At 47.5% G+C, this 21319-nt stretch overlaps 3 protein-coding genes across 6 annotated transcripts in view; 2 read left to right on the top strand and 1 right to left on the bottom strand.

The window, feature by feature from the left end:
* The first annotated feature begins 3770 nt into the window (after positions 1-3770).
* Positions 3771-6145, top strand: HSD17B10 (hydroxysteroid 17-beta dehydrogenase 10). Its single transcript, XM_007122793.4, has 6 exons — positions 3771-3854; positions 4216-4380; positions 5005-5169; positions 5298-5426; positions 5505-5613; positions 5813-6145. Exons 1-6 carry the CDS (start codon positions 3828-3830, stop codon positions 6001-6003), a joined length of 786 nt encoding a protein of 261 aa, XP_007122855.1. The 5' UTR covers positions 3771-3827; the 3' UTR covers positions 6004-6145.
* An 88-nt stretch (positions 6146-6233) lies between these two features.
* On the bottom strand, positions 6234-20710 carry RIBC1 (RIB43A domain with coiled-coils 1). 4 transcript variants are annotated; one of them, XM_028482714.1, is made up of 8 exons: positions 20383-20710; positions 19964-20056; positions 13934-14050; positions 12248-12329; positions 11699-12043; positions 7480-7598; positions 6644-7038; positions 6234-6499 (listed from the first exon to the last, which is right to left on the bottom strand). In XM_028482714.1, the coding sequence occupies exons 3-7, from the start codon at positions 14048-14050 to the stop codon at positions 6670-6672; spliced, it is 1032 nt and encodes a 343-aa protein (XP_028338515.1). In that variant the 5' UTR covers positions 19964-20056; positions 20383-20710; the 3' UTR covers positions 6234-6499; positions 6644-6669. The 4 variants fall into 4 exon arrangements, with proteins under 4 accessions (XP_028338515.1, XP_028338514.1, XP_054937906.1 ...); XM_028482713.1 differs by having other exon boundaries at positions 6234-7038; XM_055081931.1 differs by lacking the exons at positions 19964-20056; positions 20383-20710 and having other exon boundaries at positions 6234-7038; positions 12248-13571; positions 13934-13967.
* The window catches only part of SMC1A (structural maintenance of chromosomes 1A), a 42240-nt gene continuing 41630 nt past the window's right edge, over positions 20710-21319 (top strand). Inside the window, exon 1 of the mRNA XM_007122790.4 lies at positions 20710-20905. Within this exon, the coding sequence (XP_007122852.1) occupies positions 20797-20905 (109 nt within the window). The 5' untranslated portion in view covers positions 20710-20796. The remainder of the gene's footprint in view (positions 20906-21319) is intronic.

The following is a 21319-nucleotide window of genomic DNA, read 5'->3' as shown; positions in this document are numbered from 1 at the left end:
AAAGGAGAGTGTGGGTAGAGACATGGTTGGAGGTGAAAAGAGAGGAAGTGTTCACCCAATAGCCTCTGTTTGCTTTAAATGCAGTAGTTCTTAATCCAGGGTCTACAGCCCTTTCAGAGTCTGTAGAGAGAATTCAAGGAGCCCATGGACTTGGAGGTGGGGTGGGAATTGCATCTTTATTTTCACTATCACCAACAGATATGTAGCATGTCCTTCTAGGGGATGTGGGTAACAAACTACAGTAGTATTAGCAGTACCTGTGGCTTTGTCACCAATAAAAATCAGATTTTCATAGCATATCATGGTTGTTGCAGATCTCTCAAAATTACATCACTATTTGAAATCATGGTAGTCACTAGACCTGTTGATAGAGTTTGGTATTTAATGTATTAATAAAGAAGCACTTATATAACTACATTACAGATGTCTTTCTTATTTTGGTAATAGTATTTCTTTTGTAATCTTTATTTATCTCATGGATGCATTATTCTGGGAAGGGGTTCCTTAGACTTCACCAGATTGCCAGAAGTGTTCTTAGCATAAAAAAGGCTAAGAGACACTGCTCTGAAGAGTAACAGTAGCTAACATTTACATAGCTCTTCCTAAAGGCCAGGTACTGTTCTAAGTACCTTTTTCTTTTCCTTATGTAGTTGTTAACTCATTTATTCCTAACAACCCTACAAGGGAGGTGCTTTGATTACACCCATTTTATGGAAGAGGATAATGAGGCACAACAGTAAAGTAGATTGCCCAAGGTCATCCAGCTAGTAAATGATGAAGCTGAGATTCAAACCCAGACCTCTGGCTTCAGAGCCTTTGTTGAAAAGTCAAGGAGGTGAATTGGTAGAATGCCAAGGGGTAAATGGGTTGAGGGCACTGGTGAGAATGGTAAAGAGAGAGGAGGAATGAGAGAGGGTCGACACTGTCCAGAAGAAAAGTAGGAAGAGGCTGCTGAGCTGGAGAAAATAGAAAGGCCCACACATCAACAGGGTTCAAGGAGATAAAAGAAGTGGTGGAGAGGAGAAGACCTGAGGTGACTGGGAGAACACGGTCAGAGTGAGAGACAGTGGTGTGTAGATGTGGGGGAGTCATTCCAGGGCATGACAAGGTTAATAATGTGGTTTAGACAGAGGTGGTTAAAGTAGAGAGGAGGTGAAGGTCCCTGGAGCTGAGCAGATGAAAGAATCATGAGCTGGGCCAGCAAATTCTTCCAAGATTGGCTGATCGATTGATTGATTCATTCCTTCATTCGTATTGAATGTCTAGTACACGCTAGGCAGCGTTCTTGGCATTAGGTAGCCAAGAGGTAAACCAGCAGGACAAGACCCTGCTGCCATGGGGTTTACCTTCCAGCACAGGGAGAACAACACAAATACACACACAAACAAGGCCAGGTTAGACAAGACTCAAAAGCTTTGAGGCACAATTCCACAATGCCAAAAGTTCTGAAAAGTATAGGTTGTTTTTTCATACTTTGGAGCCCAAACTCATTAGGTGACAAAACCTGATCTGAAGTAGCATGAGGTTATTTGTAGTCTTGATTCACTCAGTGTGAATTTTCATACTTTTGACTCTAGAAATTAATGTTTAATTATAAGTGATGCTCCAGACCTTTCTAAGTAGTTATGTAATATAGAGTATATGTGGTATATAGAGTTATGTAATATAGGGTACAATGTCTTCCTTTCTAAAATTAAAAAAATTCTGAATTCCAAAGCATATCTGGCCCCAAGTTTGGAAAAAAGATGATGGACCTGTAAGTACTATGCAGAGAATTCAAACATGCAATGTGTTGATTCAAAAACTGGCCCCTGAACAGGGAGGGCAAGGAGAAACTGAAGAAAGAGGCAGATCACTCCGCATTGGTAGGTGGCAGATTTAATGAGAAAGGGAACTTCCAAGGTTTGTTTTGGGTGGCTGAAAGGCGAGTAGATCTCCGCACCCACCTGCCAGAATCTTAAAAGTTTATATAGAGGCGTTAAGGGGGTTCAGTCATGTATTCAGTCCAGATGGTCTCAACACCTTACTCTTTCAAGGCTGCGTCCTTAAAACAGCTCCACCTGTGGAAATGGTGAATATATTCCAAGGACAGAGGAGGGGATAAGGAGTCTCCCAGTGCCTGTCTGTGGTCAACCAGAGGTCATGTCCTCTTGATGACATCTTCCACGCCAATGGGATAGTAACTAGGTGGCTTACAGCTTGAGAGTTCCGGGAGGGGAGGTGACATTTAAGCTTAGTTCTGAATGACCAAACAACAACAACAATAACAGCAACAAATACAGTCATTCAAAGATCGGGGGAGAGCATTTCAAGCAGAGGGAATAGCTAATTCAAAGATAACACAGGGGGGAGAGATAAATTGGGAGATTGGGATTAACATATACACACTACTATATATAAAATAGATAACTAATGAGAACCTACTGTATAGCACAGGGAACTCTACTCAATACTCTGTAATGGCCAATATGGGAAAAGAATCTAAAAAAACAGTGGATATATGTATATGTATAACTGATTCAATTTGCTGTACACCTGAAACTAATGCAACATTGTAAATCAACTATACTCCAATAAAAATTAAAAAACAAAACAAAACAAAGAAGAACACAAAGAGGGCACTGTGGTTGGAGCATATTGGGCTCAGTGAAGAGTGCTATAGACTGCTGGGGGGCTTCATGTTGTCAGAAAGATTATGAATCTGGTATTAAATCCTTTGATGAATATGGTGTAGTGACCATGAGTGTGGCGGTGGTCAACATTTAGGAGGCCCAGAGGGAAGTCTTCCTGGATGGGAAAACACAAAGGGAGATACTTCAGATAGATTAAACATACAACCGAATGAGGCTGAAAATGTAGACTAAGGTTATGGTCTGAAGACCTTGGTTTGGGGAAAAGTATACTTCCATAGAAAGAAGTCAGATTAGGTAGATTAGGTGGGCTCAGGATTCTAATTGGGATACTGGCTAAAAGATGTTCCAGGATATTCTGGGTCTTAAATGACAGTCTCTTGTTGAGGTCCAATCTGAAATGTTTCCAATCTGATCTGGGCTTTGGGGTTTAAAATAGGTTAGACAAAGAAGACAGTAGCAAAAGCTGACCTGATGAAAGATGTTTTTGGCTTCTCTGTTTATGCCTCTTTGGGTTTGTGCTTCTCAGCAGCTGTCTCAGAATGTCTGTCTCCTAGCTTCTCTCTTAATGGCTCTCCACATCCATATCTCTGAGAATCTGTCGGTCATCTCTGTTCCTCTCAATCTCTTCCTCGGCATATTTCTCTGTACATGGCTCTCAGAATCTCCATCTTTGGATATCCATGTCTGGGTTCTAGAATCTTGTTCTTTGTCCCTTCCTTCCTCTGTGTCTGTACTGTAATTATCTCTTTTTCCAATTGAACTTTTTCCAACTTCCCTCTCGTAAGGCATGAACCTTTTATTATTCCTCTGGTTATCCCCAGTGCCCCGCACAGAGCCTGGCATATAGAAGTCTCTCAGATATAAACATATGAATGTTGAATGGAGGCTTTTTCCGAGGAGTAAGGTACACACTCTCAATCTCCTGTCCCCCTCCCCCCAGCGGAGCTGGCCGTCTGCCCAAAGGCCGGAGGTTGTGGTGGTGCGATGCTGCTACCCGTTGTTTTCTCCCTCGGGTGAAATAACTCTCGGCCGGGACCTTGCCCGAGCCTGCTCTCGGGTCTTGGACGCTAGCCGCCGGCACTCGCCATTTGTCCTTAGCCGCGGACAGCCAGCCTCGCCGGCCCCGCCCCGCGGCTCTGCATCGGCCAACCAGCGAGCGCCCGGCAGTCCTGCTTGTAGAGAGGCCAGCGCAAGATGGCTGCTGCGTGTCGGAGCGTGAAGGTAACCGGGTCTTCGTCCCTGCTTCTTGCCCCGCTGCACCCGCTGGGACGGCGCGGCCGTAGAACTAGCGGGGAGAGATCGGTGCTGGGAGAAAGGGTTACTCTTATCGAGGCCTGCTATTGGCGGCGGTTGGCCTCGGGAGGTGAAGGTCAACTCTCTGGGGCACGTGCATGCGGGGTGTCTGGATGGGCTATTTTGGGGATGTGACACCCAGAGGTCCCATCGTTAAAGTGAGGAGGCACATCTGGGTCAAACCGCAGGGGTGACCGGGAGCCTCCCTCACAGAAGCCTGGAAAATGGGCAGATGCAAGGGTGGGGGTGGTCTGTACAGTATAGTTGTTGACCGTGCCCCTCTTCACAGGGTCTGGTCGCCGTAATAACCGGTGGAGCCTCGGGCCTAGGCTTGGCCACGGCGGAGCGACTGGTGGGGCAGGGGGCCACTGCTGTACTTCTGGACCTGCCCAACTCGGATGGGGAGGCCCAGGCCAAGAAGTTAGGGAAGAACTGCGCCTTTGCCCCAGCGGACGTAAGTGGGATTATCTCACCTCTCCCATGGGGTCCCTTTTCATAAGGGTACGTCTGTGTGGGCAGTGGACCCATCTCCTTTTCCCTTTTGGCCTGAGCCGTTTTCAAACGCCTGCGGTAAGGAATTTCTGAAGCTGGGTTTCACAACGCGGGGGTTGGGAATTGGCCATATCAGAATCTCCTCAAGGAAGTATGTATAGTTTGAAAATGCATATTGTGCCCTGTAATTTTATATTTACAAAGTCAAAATACTTTTCATGAAACAAACTACAGAAAGTAAAGCTTGACGAAATTATCTTAGCAGGTACAGGTACAAAAAAGCTAGTTTATCTTCATATCAATAATTCTCAAAACTTCTCTGATCCACAGCAGTTGAGAATCTCCAGGGGTATGTGAATTTATCAGAAGAGGGTATGGATTTCAAAAATGTTTTGAAACACTGCTCTGTATTACCTAACATTTTCACCTTTGTCCCACTCTCGAGTTTTCTTTCTCCTGGCCTCTCCCTTGCTTACACAATTCTCTTGTCACTCAGAGAGTGAACCTGCCTTGCCCTCCCCTCCTCAAGATTTAGTGGTATGTGTGTGATGGGAGATGAATACCTTCTCCACTTCTCCCTTTGAAGGTGACCTCAGAGAAGGACGTGCAAGCAGCCCTGACTCTAGCAAAAGAAAAGTTTGGCCGTGTGGATGTGGCAGTCAACTGTGCAGGCATTGCAGTGGCCAGCAAGACATACAACTTAAAGAAGAGCCAGGCCCATACCTTGGAGGACTTTCAGCGAGTTCTCAATGTAAGGCCTTAGAGGTTCTCCAGGGGTAGTAGTAAGAAGTATCTGGCTGTGGGTGTCCCCAAAGCTTTTAGGGGACAAAAGACTGCTTCTGCTTTAGGTCCTACACCATGTCTCTACTGGTCCTCCAGGTGAATCTCATAGGCACTTTCAATGTGATCCGCCTGGTGGCTGGTGAGATGGGCCAGAATGAACCAGACCAGGGAGGCCAACGTGGGGTCATCATCAACACAGCCAGTGTAGCTGCCTTTGAGGGCCAGGTGTGTGAGTAGGGGTAAGGCTTGTGCCTTGGTGACTTGTTGGGGCCCTTCCCCCTATGACCTCCACTCCTTCTCCAGGTTGGACAAGCTGCATACTCTGCTTCCAAGGGGGGCATAGTGGGCATGACACTGCCCATTGCTCGGGATCTGGCTCCCATGGGCATCCGGGTGATGACCATTGCTCCAGGTAGACATATCCCCTCCCTGCCACACCTGGGATTGGATGGGATCTGTGGGCAATTGAGAGGGGAAGGTATTTACCATCTAAACAGCAGCAGCCTTCTATCCCTGGGCATAGGGAAGCACCACAAGTAGGGTTAAGGTGAGGAGGGACCAGGTAAATATGAAAGCGAGGGTGGGTCTCTGACTCTGGTTGTCTTGTCTAGGCCTATTTGGCACTCCGCTGTTGACCACCCTCCCAGATAAAGTGCGCAACTTCCTGGCCAGCCAGGTGCCCTTCCCCAGCCGACTGGGTGAGTCTGCTGAGTATGCTCATCTGGTACAGGCCATCATCGAGAACCCATTCCTCAATGGAGAGGTCATCCGGCTGGATGGGGCCATCCGCATGCAGCCTTGAAGGGGGAAGGCAGAGCAAACAGAGGCTCCTCTGTCCCTCCTCTTCCTGGAGTACTCTACTCCAGCTTGGGAGGGAGCCCAGTAGCCATTTTGTAACCTCTGCCCACCAGTCCCCCTTCGTGCCTAATAAAGTCTATTTCTCACGGGGGAGTGGGCAGCACTGTGCTGGGGGAACTGGCATGGGGAAGAAAGGTGAATGGGTGAAGACTCTGACAGGGTTGGGTGCTCAGAGTCCAGGGGTGGGGTGGGAAAGGCAGTACCTCACACCTTTTGTGTCCTATTACAACACGTGGCCTTGATTTTAGTGAATAACTTTATTACCTAGGGTCAAAGGTCGGGGTGCTGGCTTAGCTGTCCCACTGGAAAATGGATTGGTGGAGGGGGTCTGCATCATCTTCCTCTCTTGACTCAGCCTCTGTGAGCTTGATGGGGGACGAGGGAGAGATGACCATCCTGAGCTCAGCGGCTGCCGGTGTTGAATTGCAAGTGATATTGGGCTGTAGGTTGATTGGTATAGATTAACGAATTCAGATAGAAATCCAGAGGCCTCAGGTGATGGGCTTTCCCTCTCTCCCTGGCCCTTGCCGTCCGTCTCCACCCCCCCTTGGCATTCATCCCTGCTGCCACCCCCTAGAACTCACTGGTCTTTTCGCTCCTTAGCCAGCTGCTAGTTGAAGGAGCTTAGTCCCCTCCAAAATTTGGTACACAGCTCCCTCTCCTGCTCTTCTAGCTCCACTGCTGTCTGGGCCACGCACACGGGCTGGCTTTCCCTTTTGGTATCCAGTGCTTGTTTGGTCTGGCGCTGTGTCTCCTTTTCACGGTGTTGCACCTCCTGTACTTTCCTGATGGTAGCTCTCTGCTCTGGAGTCATGCCCTTCCAGCAATAGGGCAGGACCCTGTGGGGAGCCATAGGGTTTTGGGCGACCTGGGGATTCTCAGTCAGTAGGTCACTTGTGGTCGGGTTTTGGATCTCCATGACGTTGGCCTCCTGTTGGTGCTGATGCTCACAGTGCTGCTGCTTAGCCATCTTAGCTGCCTGGTGGGGCCCCCAAGTGTGAGCATTTGGATGCCCAACCTCAGGGAACTCTCAGTCACACGGGAGGGGGAGACATGGCCCTACTCTCCTCCATCTCAGGGAGAGAAGGAACAGATACTGCATGGCCTTTGAGTGACTTAAGGTGGGGGAAGGGGTGGAATGGGCAGGGAACTGCCCTGCCCTCTGGAAGCCCTTAGACTAAGAGGCTGGGGAAGGGAGGGCAGTGTTCTGTTCTCAGGTCATCCTGAGTCTGGAGGTGGGGAAGGGGACCTTCTGCCCTAAGAGGGCCCTTAGGCGAAGGAGGAAATCCTCAGGTAGATGAGAGGGCTGGTGTTGATTCGAGAAGGGTTGTGAGGGGAAAGATGTGGCTGAGGTTCCCCAGGACTTTGTTCAGGGGACTGGGGAGAGCCGGCTGCACTGGATGGCTCTGGCCATACGTACCTGGGCCTTGTTGGCTTTGGCCGTGGCATACATTATGGCCTTGCGGCAGCACTCCTCCAGCTTGGCCAGCTGGGTGGCCCGCAAGTCCACGGCTAGGCGCAGCTGTTCACTGAGCGTATCTACACAGAGAAATATGGTCAGGGCACTGTACTGGCTTGCTGCATTCCTGGTTCACTCATTCAGCCATTTGTTCAGCGAGCTTTGTGGATGTATGTGTATGTTTGGAAAGGGGGTAATGTCCTCATTGGAGGGATGTGTGGAAGGAGCTACTCTTTGGGGCCAGGGATAACCAAAGTGACAGCAACAAGAATTTCTCAGGTGCCTCACTGAAAGATGCCTCCAATGGACCTGAGTCTCAATGCAGCTCTGTTGCTTCTGGGCTGTGTGACCTTGGGGAAATCATTTCATCTCTGAGCCTCAGCCTAAGGGCCATGTGTTGGGTTCTGAGGATACCAACGAATTAGATCCTGTCCTCAGAGAGTTCCTTGTCTAATGGAGGAGATGGATCAAATGTAGATCATCATACCACAATGTGGTAAGGGCAATGACAGAGATGTGTGTAGGGCATTAAGAGAGCTTTGGGTGAGAGGAAGGCTTCCAGGAGGAGGTGATCCTTGAAATACATGTCGTATATAGTCAGAAAGGGCAAAGGGCTTTCTAGGCTGCAAGCACAGCATGAGCAAATGTATTGAAACTTTGCTTCAATCCAGCCACACCAGTCTCCTTGCTGTTTCTAGAACATGCCAGACGTTCCTGCCTCAGGGATTTGCAATAAACGTCGCTCTTGTCTCATGCTCTTTTGCCTCCCTCAGGTCTTTGCTCAAATGTTACTGCCTCAGTGAGGCCTTCTGTCCCTCCTACCTAAAATTGCCACCTGCCTGCCTCCAACATTTATCCTCCTTCTCTGATTTATTTTTCTCCCTAGCATTTGTCACCATCCAATATACCCTACATTTTACTTAATTGTTTTTGTCTATTGCCTGTCTCTCTCCTCACTAGAAGGTAACCCTTGTGAAGGCAGGGATTTTTGTCTGTTTTATCCACTACCATGCCCTAGCACCTGCATCAGAGCCTGGCACATAGTGGGTGCTCAGTAAATATTTATCAAATGAATGAAGGAAGTCAAGAAACAGCATGGTCTGTATCTTAAATTACAAATAGTCTGCTCTTCCTAGAGCATAAAATCCAAGTGACTAGGGAGCTGTACAGGGGCCAGACTAAGGACTACAAACTTGACCCTGAAGGTGGTGGGGAACATGGAAGGATTTTAAGTAAGGAGGTGACACAGATTTGCATTTTAGAAAGCTCCTTTTGGTGGCCAGTATAGAGGACAGTCAGGCTGGTGGGAGACAGTTGAGGTAGGGAAGCCATCTTGGAGGCTAAGGCAGTAGGCCAGTTGGGAGGGCTCAAACCAGGCCAGTGATGGAAAGGATGGAGGGGAAATATATGGAGGTTACATCAGCGGTACTTGATGGATTGGATGAGGGAGTAAGGGAGAAGAAAGACTTGGATGCTTTCCAGGGTCCTGGCTGGGATGACTCCATGCATTGTGTGGCCACCACTGGAACTAGAGGATACAGAATTCAGAGCAGGTTAGGGAGCACCGATGAATTGTTTAGGAAGCTGAGTTGGAGGTGGTCCACAGGCACCTAGATATCTGATTCTGCAGGTAGAGAGTCCTCAGCACAGAGGTGGCGACATTTTAGCTGAAACCAGAATGAGGACCGAGGGCGCCTGAGGTAAGTATGTAGGGTAAGGAGTGCACCAGGGACAGAGTCTCAAGAAGGAAGAAGTAGAAGGAAGAGGAATCCATAAAAGGCAGACAGAGGAGGAATGATCGGAGAGCTACAAGCAGAATGTGCTGTCACAGAAGCCAAGGAAGAGAGAGGTTCAAGAAGGAAGATGTGATCAGAGTCATGTGTAGCAAGAAAGTCCCAGTCAAGGAGAAAAGACTGAACAGAGCCTCTTGTACCTGATAACACAAAGGGCATTGATGATTTTAGTAAGAGTAGTGTCAGTGAAGTTGTGCGGGGAGAAATGAGATCTCGGGTTGAGGTGTGACTGGAAAGTTCGGAAGGAAAGAGCAAGTGGAAGCAGATTTTTCAGAAAGTATGGCTGTAAAGGAAAACAGCTAGCTCACAGCATCTAGAGGAATCACAGAGTGGAGGGAGACTTTTGTTTTTTTCTTAAGAAGGGTTAGACACAAGCATGCTTACAGCCTTCACAGAAGGGGCCAGTGGAAGGGCAAGTGTTGAGAACCCAGCGGGGAGTACCTAAGGGAGCACAGCCTGTGTGGGAGGCAGGGGGAATGGGGTCCAGAGCATAGGTTGAGGGGTTGGCTCTGGAGAGGCACAGCGATACAGATTTCAGAGACTGGAGGGTGGGAGAAGGGAGGATAGGGGTGCCTTGTTTCATTTCACTCTTCGTAGCAACCCAGAGAGGAAAGATCAGCCCCATTTTTCAGATGAGGTCCAGAGGTGAAGTAAAATAAAATGCCCAAGGTTACACAGCCAGCAAGTAGTAAGTTGGGATTTGAATCCAGATCTCTCGAGGAATCAGCCCATGCTCCTTCCATGACACTACACAGACTCTCTCCCAGCATTCTGCTGTCCCTGTTGCCTTGCTCTACCTTCTCGTACACCTGCCTGTTGCCATTGGGCAGCTGGCCTCTGGTTCCACTGCAACTGTTCTGACAAAAATCATCAAATACGCCTAATTTCCAAATCTCATTTTCCAAATCTCGTTTGCAAGTCTCATTCTTTTCCTATCTGAACTTCTCTGGGGCATTTGACGTTATTGATGACTCCCTCTCTGAAACTTCTCCCTTGGCCTCTGAGTCCCCAGTTTCTCATGGTGACTGACAGCAAGTGTGGCGTAGCTGTCAAGAGTGCAGGCTCTGGAGCCAGCCTGCCTGAGTTCACTTCCCGCCTCCATCACCCACTAGCTGTGTGATTTGGGGCAAGTTATTTAACATCTCTGTTCTTCAGTTTCCTCCACCGAAGATAAGGGATACTACTAGTACTTGCCTCATAGGGTGGTTGTGAGGATAAAATGAGTTAATACATGGTAGAAAGCTTGGCACAGTGTCTGGTACACAGTAAGTGCTCAGCAAAGGTTAGTTCTTCCTTTTGCTACCCGCTCTGCCTAGAATGACCTTTTCTCATTCCCACTCTCTGCCTTGCCGAAATTGTACCCAACTTTCCAAAATTGGTTCCTGACAGTGGGCCTGTGCCAACCCCCTACCCTGCCTCCTTTCCCTTGTGAGAACTGACCACTCCCATATTGATGTTCCCTCCGTGTCCTATATATACTTCTATCACAGTACCTCTCATAGTACCTAACACAGTGTTAAAGTATAGATATGTGCTGGTAAATGACTTGTGCATGTATCTTTTCCTCTTACTCTACACTGATTTTCTGGAAGGCATGGTTCTGTGGGTTCCTGGAGGTAGGGTGCCTTTCTTGTTTACTTTGGTCTTCAATTGTTCATTCAACAATGATTTATTGAGCTCCTGACACTGTGGCAGACAATGTACGAGGCAACTGGGATATAGGGGTGGAAATGAGATATGTGGTTCATCTTCAGTGAGCTGACATTTTGGGGAGAAGACAGACATTCCACAAATACTTTCAGATACTTAGTTACCTCCATGATAAGCGGTATAATAGAACAGGGTGCTATAACAGGGGTGGTTTTAAAGGTGAGCAGCGTGAGTAGATAAAGAGATGGTCCTTGCCCGTGAAAAGCTTACTCTAATGGAAGAGGGGGACATGGCCACAGATGTCATAGTAATATTGATAGTAGCTACTGGTTATTGAGCACTGACGCTTGTGATTTACTTACAATATCTCATTTCATTCTCATATGAGCTCTATGTGGTATGGATTCATTTCCTCATTTTAAAGATAAGGACACTAAAGCACAGAGAGGAAAATTCATTTGCCCAAACCAGCTAGTAAGCAGCAGAGCCATTAGGTTTGTCTTCACTCTGCTGCCTCCAGGTAATGGAGTGCCAGGCTGATTGGGGATCAGTGGCTATACTGTCAGTTGATGAAGGAAGTCAGGGAGGTTGGGGCCTGCTCAGTCTAACCTTTCAGCATCAGCCCCTATGGGTAACTGGACCTCCCCACACAGTTCTGGTCTTCTGGGCACTGTATCCAGCTCAGGATGACTCCCCACTAGGCCTCAGGTCACAGACTGGAGGGCCCCGCTGCTTACCTGCACAGTTCTCCTCAACTCTGGCTTGCTGTTGCTTTTGTAGCGGCCTCTCCAGGCTGTGCATGAAGTCCTCCTGCTGCATTCTCAGGCATGTGGTCCTGTCCAAATCTTCCCCAGAGAAGCACTGCAGGCTGGCTGGGCCCCAGTAGGGATCATTGTCACCAAGAAGAGCTGGAAACTCCCTCCAGAGTTGGTCTGAATTCCAAAAGTCAAGTTCACGTCTTTTCTTGAGCCGCTGCTTCTGCTTCCGAAACTCTTGCATTTTCTTGGCCAGCCGACGTGTCCGTTCTGCCTGTTCCTTCTCTAGCATCTTAGCCGCCATATCATACTGCACCTGGTTGGTACCTGGGAGTGGTGGGCAGGGGCATGGAGAAGGCCCCACGGGAGGGACAGAGCCCACTCAGCACAGCCACTGTTCCCAAAGGCCAATCTGGTTTGTCTTACCACACCCCAGGCCTCAGGCCCCACTCCGAAGCAGAACTGCCCTGCCTTATCCCACTCAGGCCCTTGCTTTTCCCCTTTGGCTGGCCCCTGGCCTTGGGCTTTTACCATAAGCTGCCATTTTGCTCTGCTTTTTTGCCTTCTGAAGCTTCTTCTCTTCCACTTGGCTGTTCAGGGCTTTAGCATCCACCTGATCCCAAAGAAATGAGTTAAATCAAGGTACGGGCCCAGCAGTGGGCCTTGAATGCTCTAACATAGACTGCTGAGAATTTACCTGCTTCAAAATCCTCCTATAGGATCCCCAGTACCTACTGGATAATGTTCTACCATCTCAGCATGGTTTGTAAGTCCCTCAGTGGTCTAGCCTCTTCCTCTGTCTCCAGCCTCATCTCACCCTCTTCCCCTCTCCCACCCTCAGGAGCTCTGCTTACAGTTCCCTGCACATCTTAGGCTGTTTCATACTGATAGCCTTTGCTCCAGCATCTCCCTCCACTTGGAACACTCTTTCCTCCCCTCTTTACCCAAACTCCTATTCATCCCTTAAGACCAGCTCAGACTTCACTTTCCTGACCCCTCCAGCAGGTGCTACTCCCATAGAATCTAGGGCCCACTGCCCACACTATAATGAAGTTTGCCTCTATTGATTATCTCCTACACCAGACTGTGAGCCTGCTAAGGGCAGAGACTGGGCCTTGGTCAGCTTTGTATCCCTACTGCCCAACCCAGTGCTTGGCACAGAGCAGGCCCTGAGGAAACGCTTGCCAACTAGATCTCAGTCACACCACTCATCCACCCAGCCAGCAATCTATTTTTTCTTAAACTATCAATATTTTCTCTTTATTTTGATTATAATTCATTTAAAACGTTTCAAAATAGTGCAAAAGGGAATACAGTTTAGTGAAGAGTAAGTGTCCCTCCCATCTCTGTCCCTCAGGCTGGTTAACAGTTTCTTTTTTTTAAATATATTTATTTATTTTATTATTTATTTGGCTGCACTGGGTCTTAGTTGCAGCACGCAGGATCTTCGTTGCAGTATATGGGATCTTTTAGTTGTGGCATGTGGGATCTAGTTCCCTGACCAGGGATCGAACCCGGGCCCCCTGCATTGGGAGCATGGAGTCTTAGCCACTGGACCACCAGGGAACAGTTAACAGTATCTTATGTAGCCTTCCAGAAAGAGTTTAGGCATATGCATGCAATACCAAATATTCTTTTTTCTTTTTTAATAAATTTATTTATTTATTTTTGGCTGAGTTGGGTCTTTGTTGCTGGGCGTGGGCTTTCTCTAGTTATGGCAAGTGGGGGCTACTCTTCATTGCACCTTGTTGTGGAGCACGGGCTCTAGAGCACAGCCTCAGTAGTTGTGACGCACGGGCTTAGTTGCTCCGCAGCATGTGGGATCTTCCCGGATCAGGGCTCAAACCCGTGTCCCCTGCATTGGCAGGCAGATTCTTAACCACTGCACTACCAGGGAAGCCCCCAAATATTCTTTATAGACTTCTTTCGGCTCCATTTGCCTGTCTCTTGAGAACCAGGCCACTTGGCCCAGAGCTGACTGGAGAAGTCAGCTGTCACTGGCTCCTCTTCCCCCAGTCTCTTCCCCTGCACCCCCAGTCCCCTTTCCCAGGCCCTTCCCACATGTGGGGGTGGGTGCCTTTTCACCCTCCTCCTTCCTTTCTAGCCCTACAGTCTGCTTGAATCAGGGAGGGGCTGTGATGGGCACTGCTATGTTCCTCTCCAGGTGCAAGAGTGAGGTGGCCTCTGGTCCAGAGAAAGTCCCCGCTGCCCACTCACCCGCATTTCTCTGGTCCACACATTGTAGAATCGGCTCTGTTGCTCCTTTTCTTGATTTCTTCTAGCCTTTATGGCTGCCACCTCCTTGGGATCTGGTGGTGGGTCTACCTTATCCATCTGGAGCAAGGGTGAATGGCCAATCAGTGCTAACCATCCTCCTTGACTACACCCCCACCCCCATTCCTTTCTCCCCACAGTATCTTACCAGTTATTGATTCCTACTGATTTTACTTCCTGCCATATTTCATATCTGTGTTCTCCATCTCTGCTGTCACCACCCTAATTCAGGCCTCACAAACTGGTGCCAGACAGTATTCCCAGGAGCCTCACTGGCCTCCCTTGCTCCAGTGTTATGCTCTCTACCCCTTTCTCTGCCTTGGCTACCAAAGTGATTTTTCTGAAAGCAAATCTGACCATGGCACGCCTCAGCTTAAAACCCTTAAAAGCAGCTTTAAAGCAAATGGTTCCCCAGTGTTTACAAGATCAAGTCCAACCCCCTTTGCCAGATTTATGAGTCTTCATGATCTGACCCCTGCTCACCTTTCCAAGTCTCAAACTCATTTACAACATCCCTTTTGCACTATGTTCTATTTAGTTTTCCCCGTTTCAGTAAATGCCACCACCATTCCCCCTTTATTTTTATTACTTATTCTCCAGTCAAATGAAAGTCTAGAGAGCTTAAATTTGCTTGTGTTCCTTCATATTTTGGGAGGCCCACTTTTGGCACGTGAGCCAGCCAAAGCCACAGCCGAAACGACTTCTGCTAACTTAAATCTGATCATGTCTTGCACCTGCTTAAAATCCTCCACTGGCTTCCTACTGCACTTAGAATCAGATCCAAACTCCTTACTGTGGGCTTTCAAGATCTGGTTCCTGCACACCTCTCCAGTTCATCTCATGCCTCCCTATCCCTTGCTTACGGTGCTCCAGGCACACTGGCTTCCTATCAATTCCTCCAACACTACAACTGTTCCCACCTCAAGGCCTTTGTACACTGTGTTCCTTTGTTTGGAACACCATTCTTCAACTCCTCGTATAGCTAGTTCCGGTCTCTCTCTCTCTCTCTTTCTCTTTTAACCATTTTGTAACTAAAATATTTGATGCATACAGGACAATATATATAAGCCATATGTAAGTTAGGAAGCATGATAAAAGAGACCCATGAACCAACTCCCCAACTTAAGAAATAGTGAATGGGGGCTTCCCTGGTGGCACAGTGGTTGAGAATCCGCCTGCTGATGCAGGGGACATGGGTTTGTGCCCCGGTCCGGGAGGATCCCACATGCCGCAGAGTGGCTGGGCCCGTGAGCCATGGCCACTGAGCCTGCGCTCCACAACGGGAGAGGCCACAGCAGTGAAAGGCCCGCATACCGAAAAAAAAAAAAAGAAATAGTGAATGATCAATACTATTGAAGGGTCTTATGTCTCTCCTCCCTCATCCTTACCCTAAGAGATAACCACTATCCAAAATGTTACCATTCCCTTCCTAATATGCATTAATATACAGTGTGTGTGTAATTCCCTGAACAATATTTTAAAACATTTTCTTGTCTCAGAATTTTATGGAGTATCACACAGTATGCATTCTTCTGCATCTTGCTTTTTTCACCCATGTTCATTCTATCATTTAACAAATATTTATGGAGTACCTACTGTCAGATGATCCTTTAAGCATTTGGGAGACCTCAAGGAGCAAAAGTGACAAAAATCTGAGTCCTTGTGAAAGTTACTTTCTAGTGGGGACAGACAGACTATAGAGAGTACATTAAATAGTTTGTAAGAAGATAAGTGCTTCGGGAAAAAATATAGAGCAGGATAAGGGGAATTGGAAGTGCCAAGGAAGTGGGGGGCGTGTTGCCATTTTAAATATGGAAGTCAGGGGAGGCATAACTGAGAAGGTAATATTTGAGCAAATACTTGAAGAAGGTGAGACAGTCTCCTATGCAGATAACTAGGAGAGCACTGCAGGCGGAGGGAACAAGTGCAAAGGCCTTAAGGTGGACAGAAGAGGCACACGTTCAAGGGGACAGCAGGGAGGCAAGGCGGAGTGGGAAATGACATTAGAGAGATTGGGTGGGGGGGGTGCCGAGCATGTAGGACTTTATAGACCCTTGGAAAGGCTGCGGCTTCTACTCTGAGAGAAATGGGCAGCCGTTGGAGGATTTTGAGCAGTGGGAGTGATGTGTCCTGTCTTTGATTTTTAAAGGATTGCTCTGGCTGCTCTGTTAAGAATAGACTGGAGGGGAGGGGAGGCAAGGCTAGAGGCAGGGAGACCAGACAGGAGGCTATTGCAGTCGTTCAGGCAAGAGATGATGATGAGTCACACCAGGTTGGTAGCAGTAGATGTAGCAAGAAGTGGTCAGATTCTGGATATATTTTGAAGGCAGAGCCAACAGGACTTCCTGATGGATTGGATGTGCTGTGAGAGAGCAGTGTTAAGAATGACTTCAAGGATTTTGGCTGGAGCAATCAGAGGAGTTGCTATCAACTGAATAGTCTGTGTGGGGAGAACAGAATGGGATGAGGATCTGGAGATCAGTTTCGAAGTGTTGAGTTTGAGAGGTCGATTAGATACCCATTGATAGCATACATATAGTATGGTAAATTTTGTTATTGTTCAAAAAGATTTGCTGTTGGGAATTCCCTGGTGGTCCAGTGGTTAGGACTCTGCGCTTCCACTGCACGGGACACAGGTTAGATCTCTTGTTCCCTCGTTGGGGAATTAAGATCCCAGAAGCCCCAAGTGGCCAAAAAAAAAAAAAATTGCTGTTCCTCCTTACAGAAGGATTCTATATCCTTATCTTATTGTCCTCAAGTTTAGCCACATGATCTGCTTTGCCCTCTGCTACGTGAGAATTGACATGTGCCATTCCCAAGCAGAACTAAGAGCCATTACATGATAGCCACTTTCTCTCTTCACTCTCTGCTGTGGGACCAGCAATGTCCCAGGTGAGCACTGCCCCTTCAGCCTCAGTCCTGGAGTGATGACAGAGCAGAGATGTAGCCAACCCACAGTGGACAAGAAGCAGGAGTGAGAAATCTTTGTTTTTATGAACTGCTGAGACTTAAAAAAACATTTTTTAAGAGTTTATTTGAGCAAAAAACAAACCGGGCAGTGCCAAACCAGAAGTGGTTAAGAAGAGTTCAGGGAGAGATCTTTAAAGAGAAGAGGTGGAAAGCAAGGAAATTATTTGATTGGCTATAGCTGAAGCGCTTGGTTTATTTGAGAAAGCCTAGGTGGCTGTTAGGATTGGTTGTCCTTAGGTTTTTTGTTTTTTTTTTTAAACAGTTTTTTTAAAAAAATAATTTTATTTTTCTGCTTCTGTATAGCAAGACCTTACCTAACTGGAATTTAGTTAACCAGCAACCTCACCCACCCATAACATAGCTTGAAACTAAAAATAAACAAAAATAGATCACTTAAACAAAAGCTCTTGCTCCTCATTTATAGAAGGCTTTCTCAGGGCCTCTGTCAGAAACAATTTGTTCTTACGTAGCACATATTTTTACTAAGCTTTATATAGCCTATGATTTTATTTTATTTTATTTTTTCTTTTTTATCATCATCACAGTTAACATTTACTGAGTATTTACTGTAAAGGTGCAATTATAAGCATGTTGTATTAGTAACTCATTTATTAGGTTGCACCATATGAAAATGCTGATATTTGACTATTTTTGACCTACTAGTATTCTTCTTAATATTTCTATGAAGTAGATATTATTTTTTTCACAACTCACACACACACGTTTAAACAGTTTTTTAAAGGTTGCTTTCCATTTAAAGTTATCACAAAATATTGGCTATATTCCCCATGTTGTACAATACATCCTCGAGCCTATCTTACACCCAGTAGTTTGTACCTCCCACTCTCTCACCCCTATATTGCCCCTACCCCCTCACTGGTAACCACTAGTTTGTTCTCAATATCTGTAAGTCTGCTTCTTTTATGTCATATTTACTAGTTTGTTGTATTTATTAGCTTCCACATATAGCTGCTGAGATTTTGAAGTTGTTGGTCACCTCAGCATAATTTAGCCCATCCTGACTGATATAAGGAATTTAAAGCTATGAGGCAGTGAGAGATCTCTAAGGGACTGTAGATAGTTAAGAATGCCTCAGGGGAGACAGGGAGAGGAGGAGCCAACACTGGAAGCTAAGGAGTGGCCAGTGAGGTAGGAGAAAAAACGGGAATGCTTGAGAAGCCAAGTGAAGAAAGTGCTTTTGGGAGGAGAGAGTGAGCAACCGATGATGGGTTAAGTAAGATGAAGACTGAGAACTAACTAATTTGAAGGGGAGGGTTGCTGATGACCTTGATTAGAACATTTTTGGTGGGGCCTGACTGAACTGGGTTCAAGAGAGACTAGGACTCTAGTCAAACAACCCAGCAGCACAAACAACCCAGTTTATTTATTTTTTAATTGCAAGAGGAAAAGAGGAGGGACTTGTAGATTAAAAGAGACATATATACAGGTGGAAAAGTTTCCCTAGCATATACCTAGGAGCGGAAGTGCTGGATCATAGGGCATAAGCCTATTTAAACTTTACGAGATAATGTTGTTTTCCAAGGAGATTGTACCAATTTATACTTTCACTATAGTGTATAAAAACTCTAGTCACTCCACATCCTCAGCAACACTGGATATTACTGACTTTTTAATTTTTGCCAACTTGTGGGTATAAAATTATAATTATCAGTTTTAATTGGAATTTTCCTTATTGCTAATGAGGTTGCAACATCTTTTCATGTGTGTTTTGTCCATTTTTCTTTCTCTTCTGTGAAGTGCCCGTTCATATCTTTTGCTCATTAAAAAAAAATCAGTTTGTCCTTTTCCTATTGATTTTAGGAGTTCCTTATGTATTCTACACACTAATCATTTCTTAGTTTACCTGTGGCAAACATCTCCAATTTGTGGCTTGTCTTTTCACTTTATTATTATCGTATAATAATTTTATGGTAACAGTTGATACACACAAAAGAATATGGTTAACACATGTAAGTCATGCAGTATAACAACAAAATGAACACCTGTGAACCCTCCACAGAACCCAGAAAATAGAACAGTATCAATACTTTAGAAGCTTTCTGTGTGCACTTACCATCTTTTCACTTTATGTTGTAATTTGGAGGAATTTGAATGTAGTCAAATTTTTCCTTTAAGCTCAAAAGTTTTTATTATTTAAGAAATCCCCTGAGGTCATAAAGATATTCTCCTATATATTCTTCTAAAATTTCTAAAGTTTTGCTTTTCTCATTTAAGTTTTTAATCTATTTGGGAATTGCATTTTGTATATGGTGTGAGAAGTAGGGATCCAATTTGATTTTTTCCCCCCAAGCTCCATTTCATCTTAAATGGAACAGTAGTTCCTGTCAATTATATGAGATTGCTGTCCTTTGGTCATTTTATCCCCTCGGCCTGATCATGACTGTTTCTCCCAACTGAACTTCATTTACTAGATTGCATCAACCAAGCTTTCTCACTTTCCTGGACTTGTCCTAAGACTTTAAGACTCTTCCCAGCCTCCAGACGTCATTTAAAAAATAGTTACAGGAATGGCTGTGGCAGCCACCAGACCCTTTTCATGTCTAAGTCTAAGCACCGACGCCAGCCTACTCATTCCATCTGTCACCACCATATAAGGTCACACTGAAGGGGAAGATTCCACAGACAGCCTCTTGGACTGCTAAGGCCATGGCTTAGTAAAAAGCAGGTATAAGGTGATGGGGGATGAGGGGATGGAGGAGAGGGGTAGAAAGATGGGAAACAGAGGGGAAGGGAACAGAAAGGGCAGAGTCAGGGGCAGAGGAAGAAAAGAGGAAGGAGGGCAACAGGGCGGTTGATAGGGGTGGAGGGCAGAGAGAGAAGAGGAAGGGAGGAAGCAAGGGAAGGCAGAGGGGGATGGAGAGGAGGGAATGGGATGGGGGTGAGGCATGGAGAGAGAGAGATGAAGGGGGGAGAAGGGAAGAAGGATAGAGGTGGAGAGCACTGGCTTAGGGACCCTGACTCCCAGGGGTTCACACAAAATACCTTTCTCAGCAAGGAGTCCCAATTTTGAAGCTCCCAGGTTGGGTCTAGGATCAGGTCCAAGACTATAGCAGCTACAGCGGCAGTCTCTGAACTCTGCTTGGAGAAACAGGAGGGAGGCGGGGGATAGGGACAGTACCTCTGGCCATAGTTTTACACAGCCCGTATCCCAGTCGCTCCAGAGTACCCTCATCTCCACCCACGCCCCATCCCCCTTCACACCCCATCCCACCTATAACCCCACCCCACTCCACTTCCAACACTACTCCACCCTCAGCAAGATCTGAACTCTAACACGGAATCCTCCCGCTGGCCCCTCCTTTTTGTACAGCCCTCCGCTCCCTGGGGTCCTTCCAATTACCGACCCCGTTCTTGTTTGAGCCTTCCCGCCGGCCAGGCAAAAGCCGCAGCCGAGCTCCCACCTTCCTCTTGCCCTGGAGGGCATAATCCTGCTGTGACTCCTGGCTTGTCTCCGCAAGGATCTTCTCCTTCAGACAGGTTCCCCCGTCCCAACAGCTGCAGCCTCCTCCCGACCCAGCCTGCCTCCTCCAAGACTGTTGAGTGTAGCGGCGGTTTGCGTTGCCATGCGACAAGAAAGGGGGGTGGGGCCCAAACGCCTGTCGTAACCTCACGCCCTGGCAATGGATCAAGAAAACCTTCACGTCAGCCCGAAGGCTCCGCCCGCGCCGGAAGCCGAAAATCCCGTTAGGCCTGGACTTATTCGCGCGAGGTTTGCCGTCCGCCCGGCCTGCACTGCGGTGTTTCCCGCGCGGGCTATCCCAGTTCGCGGGCGTACGGCGCGGCCTTTCTAACAAGCCGCCGGCGCCGCCACGGTCATGGGTTTCCTGAAGCTGATTGAGATCGAGAACTTTAAGTCGTACAAGGGTCGGCAGATTATCGGACCATTTCAGAGGTTCACCGCCATCATTGGACCCAATGGCTCTGGTGAGATAAACCCGGCTGCGGCCCTGCTTAACGTCCCAGCCTGGACCCCCCTACCGGCAGCACAGTAGTACAACCCAGCCTGTGCAGCCTGAAACGTCGCGAACCCTAACAGGTTCCTTGCCCTCCTGAGGGGTTCGACCTGGACCTGCTTTTCCCGCTCGGGTGCTCTGACGCAAACCTCTCCCCCAGGTGTTAGTTGCCCGCTCTTTGCGCCACCCCCTTCCCGGCCCGAGTGGTACGGGCCGAAGTGTACGTTACCCCGCCCACTGCCCCCTGCAGCCAAAAGTGGCGTGTCCGGAGCCGGCTGCCAGTCGCTGGCCACGCAGTTCCTCCCCGGAGCAGCTGCATCCGGCCTCCACGCATTGTTTGAACCCCCCGGCACATGTGGAACCGCTCGTGGCCCTCCCGTAGCCT

Source organism: Physeter macrocephalus, chromosome 21 (assembly GCF_002837175.3).
Source record: "Physeter macrocephalus isolate SW-GA chromosome 21, ASM283717v5, whole genome shotgun sequence".
In the NCBI taxonomy this organism is placed as follows: domain Eukaryota; kingdom Metazoa; phylum Chordata; class Mammalia; order Artiodactyla; family Physeteridae; genus Physeter; species Physeter macrocephalus.
The sequence above is the reverse complement of the archived record's forward strand: the minus strand, read 5'-3'. Positions and strand labels throughout refer to the sequence as shown.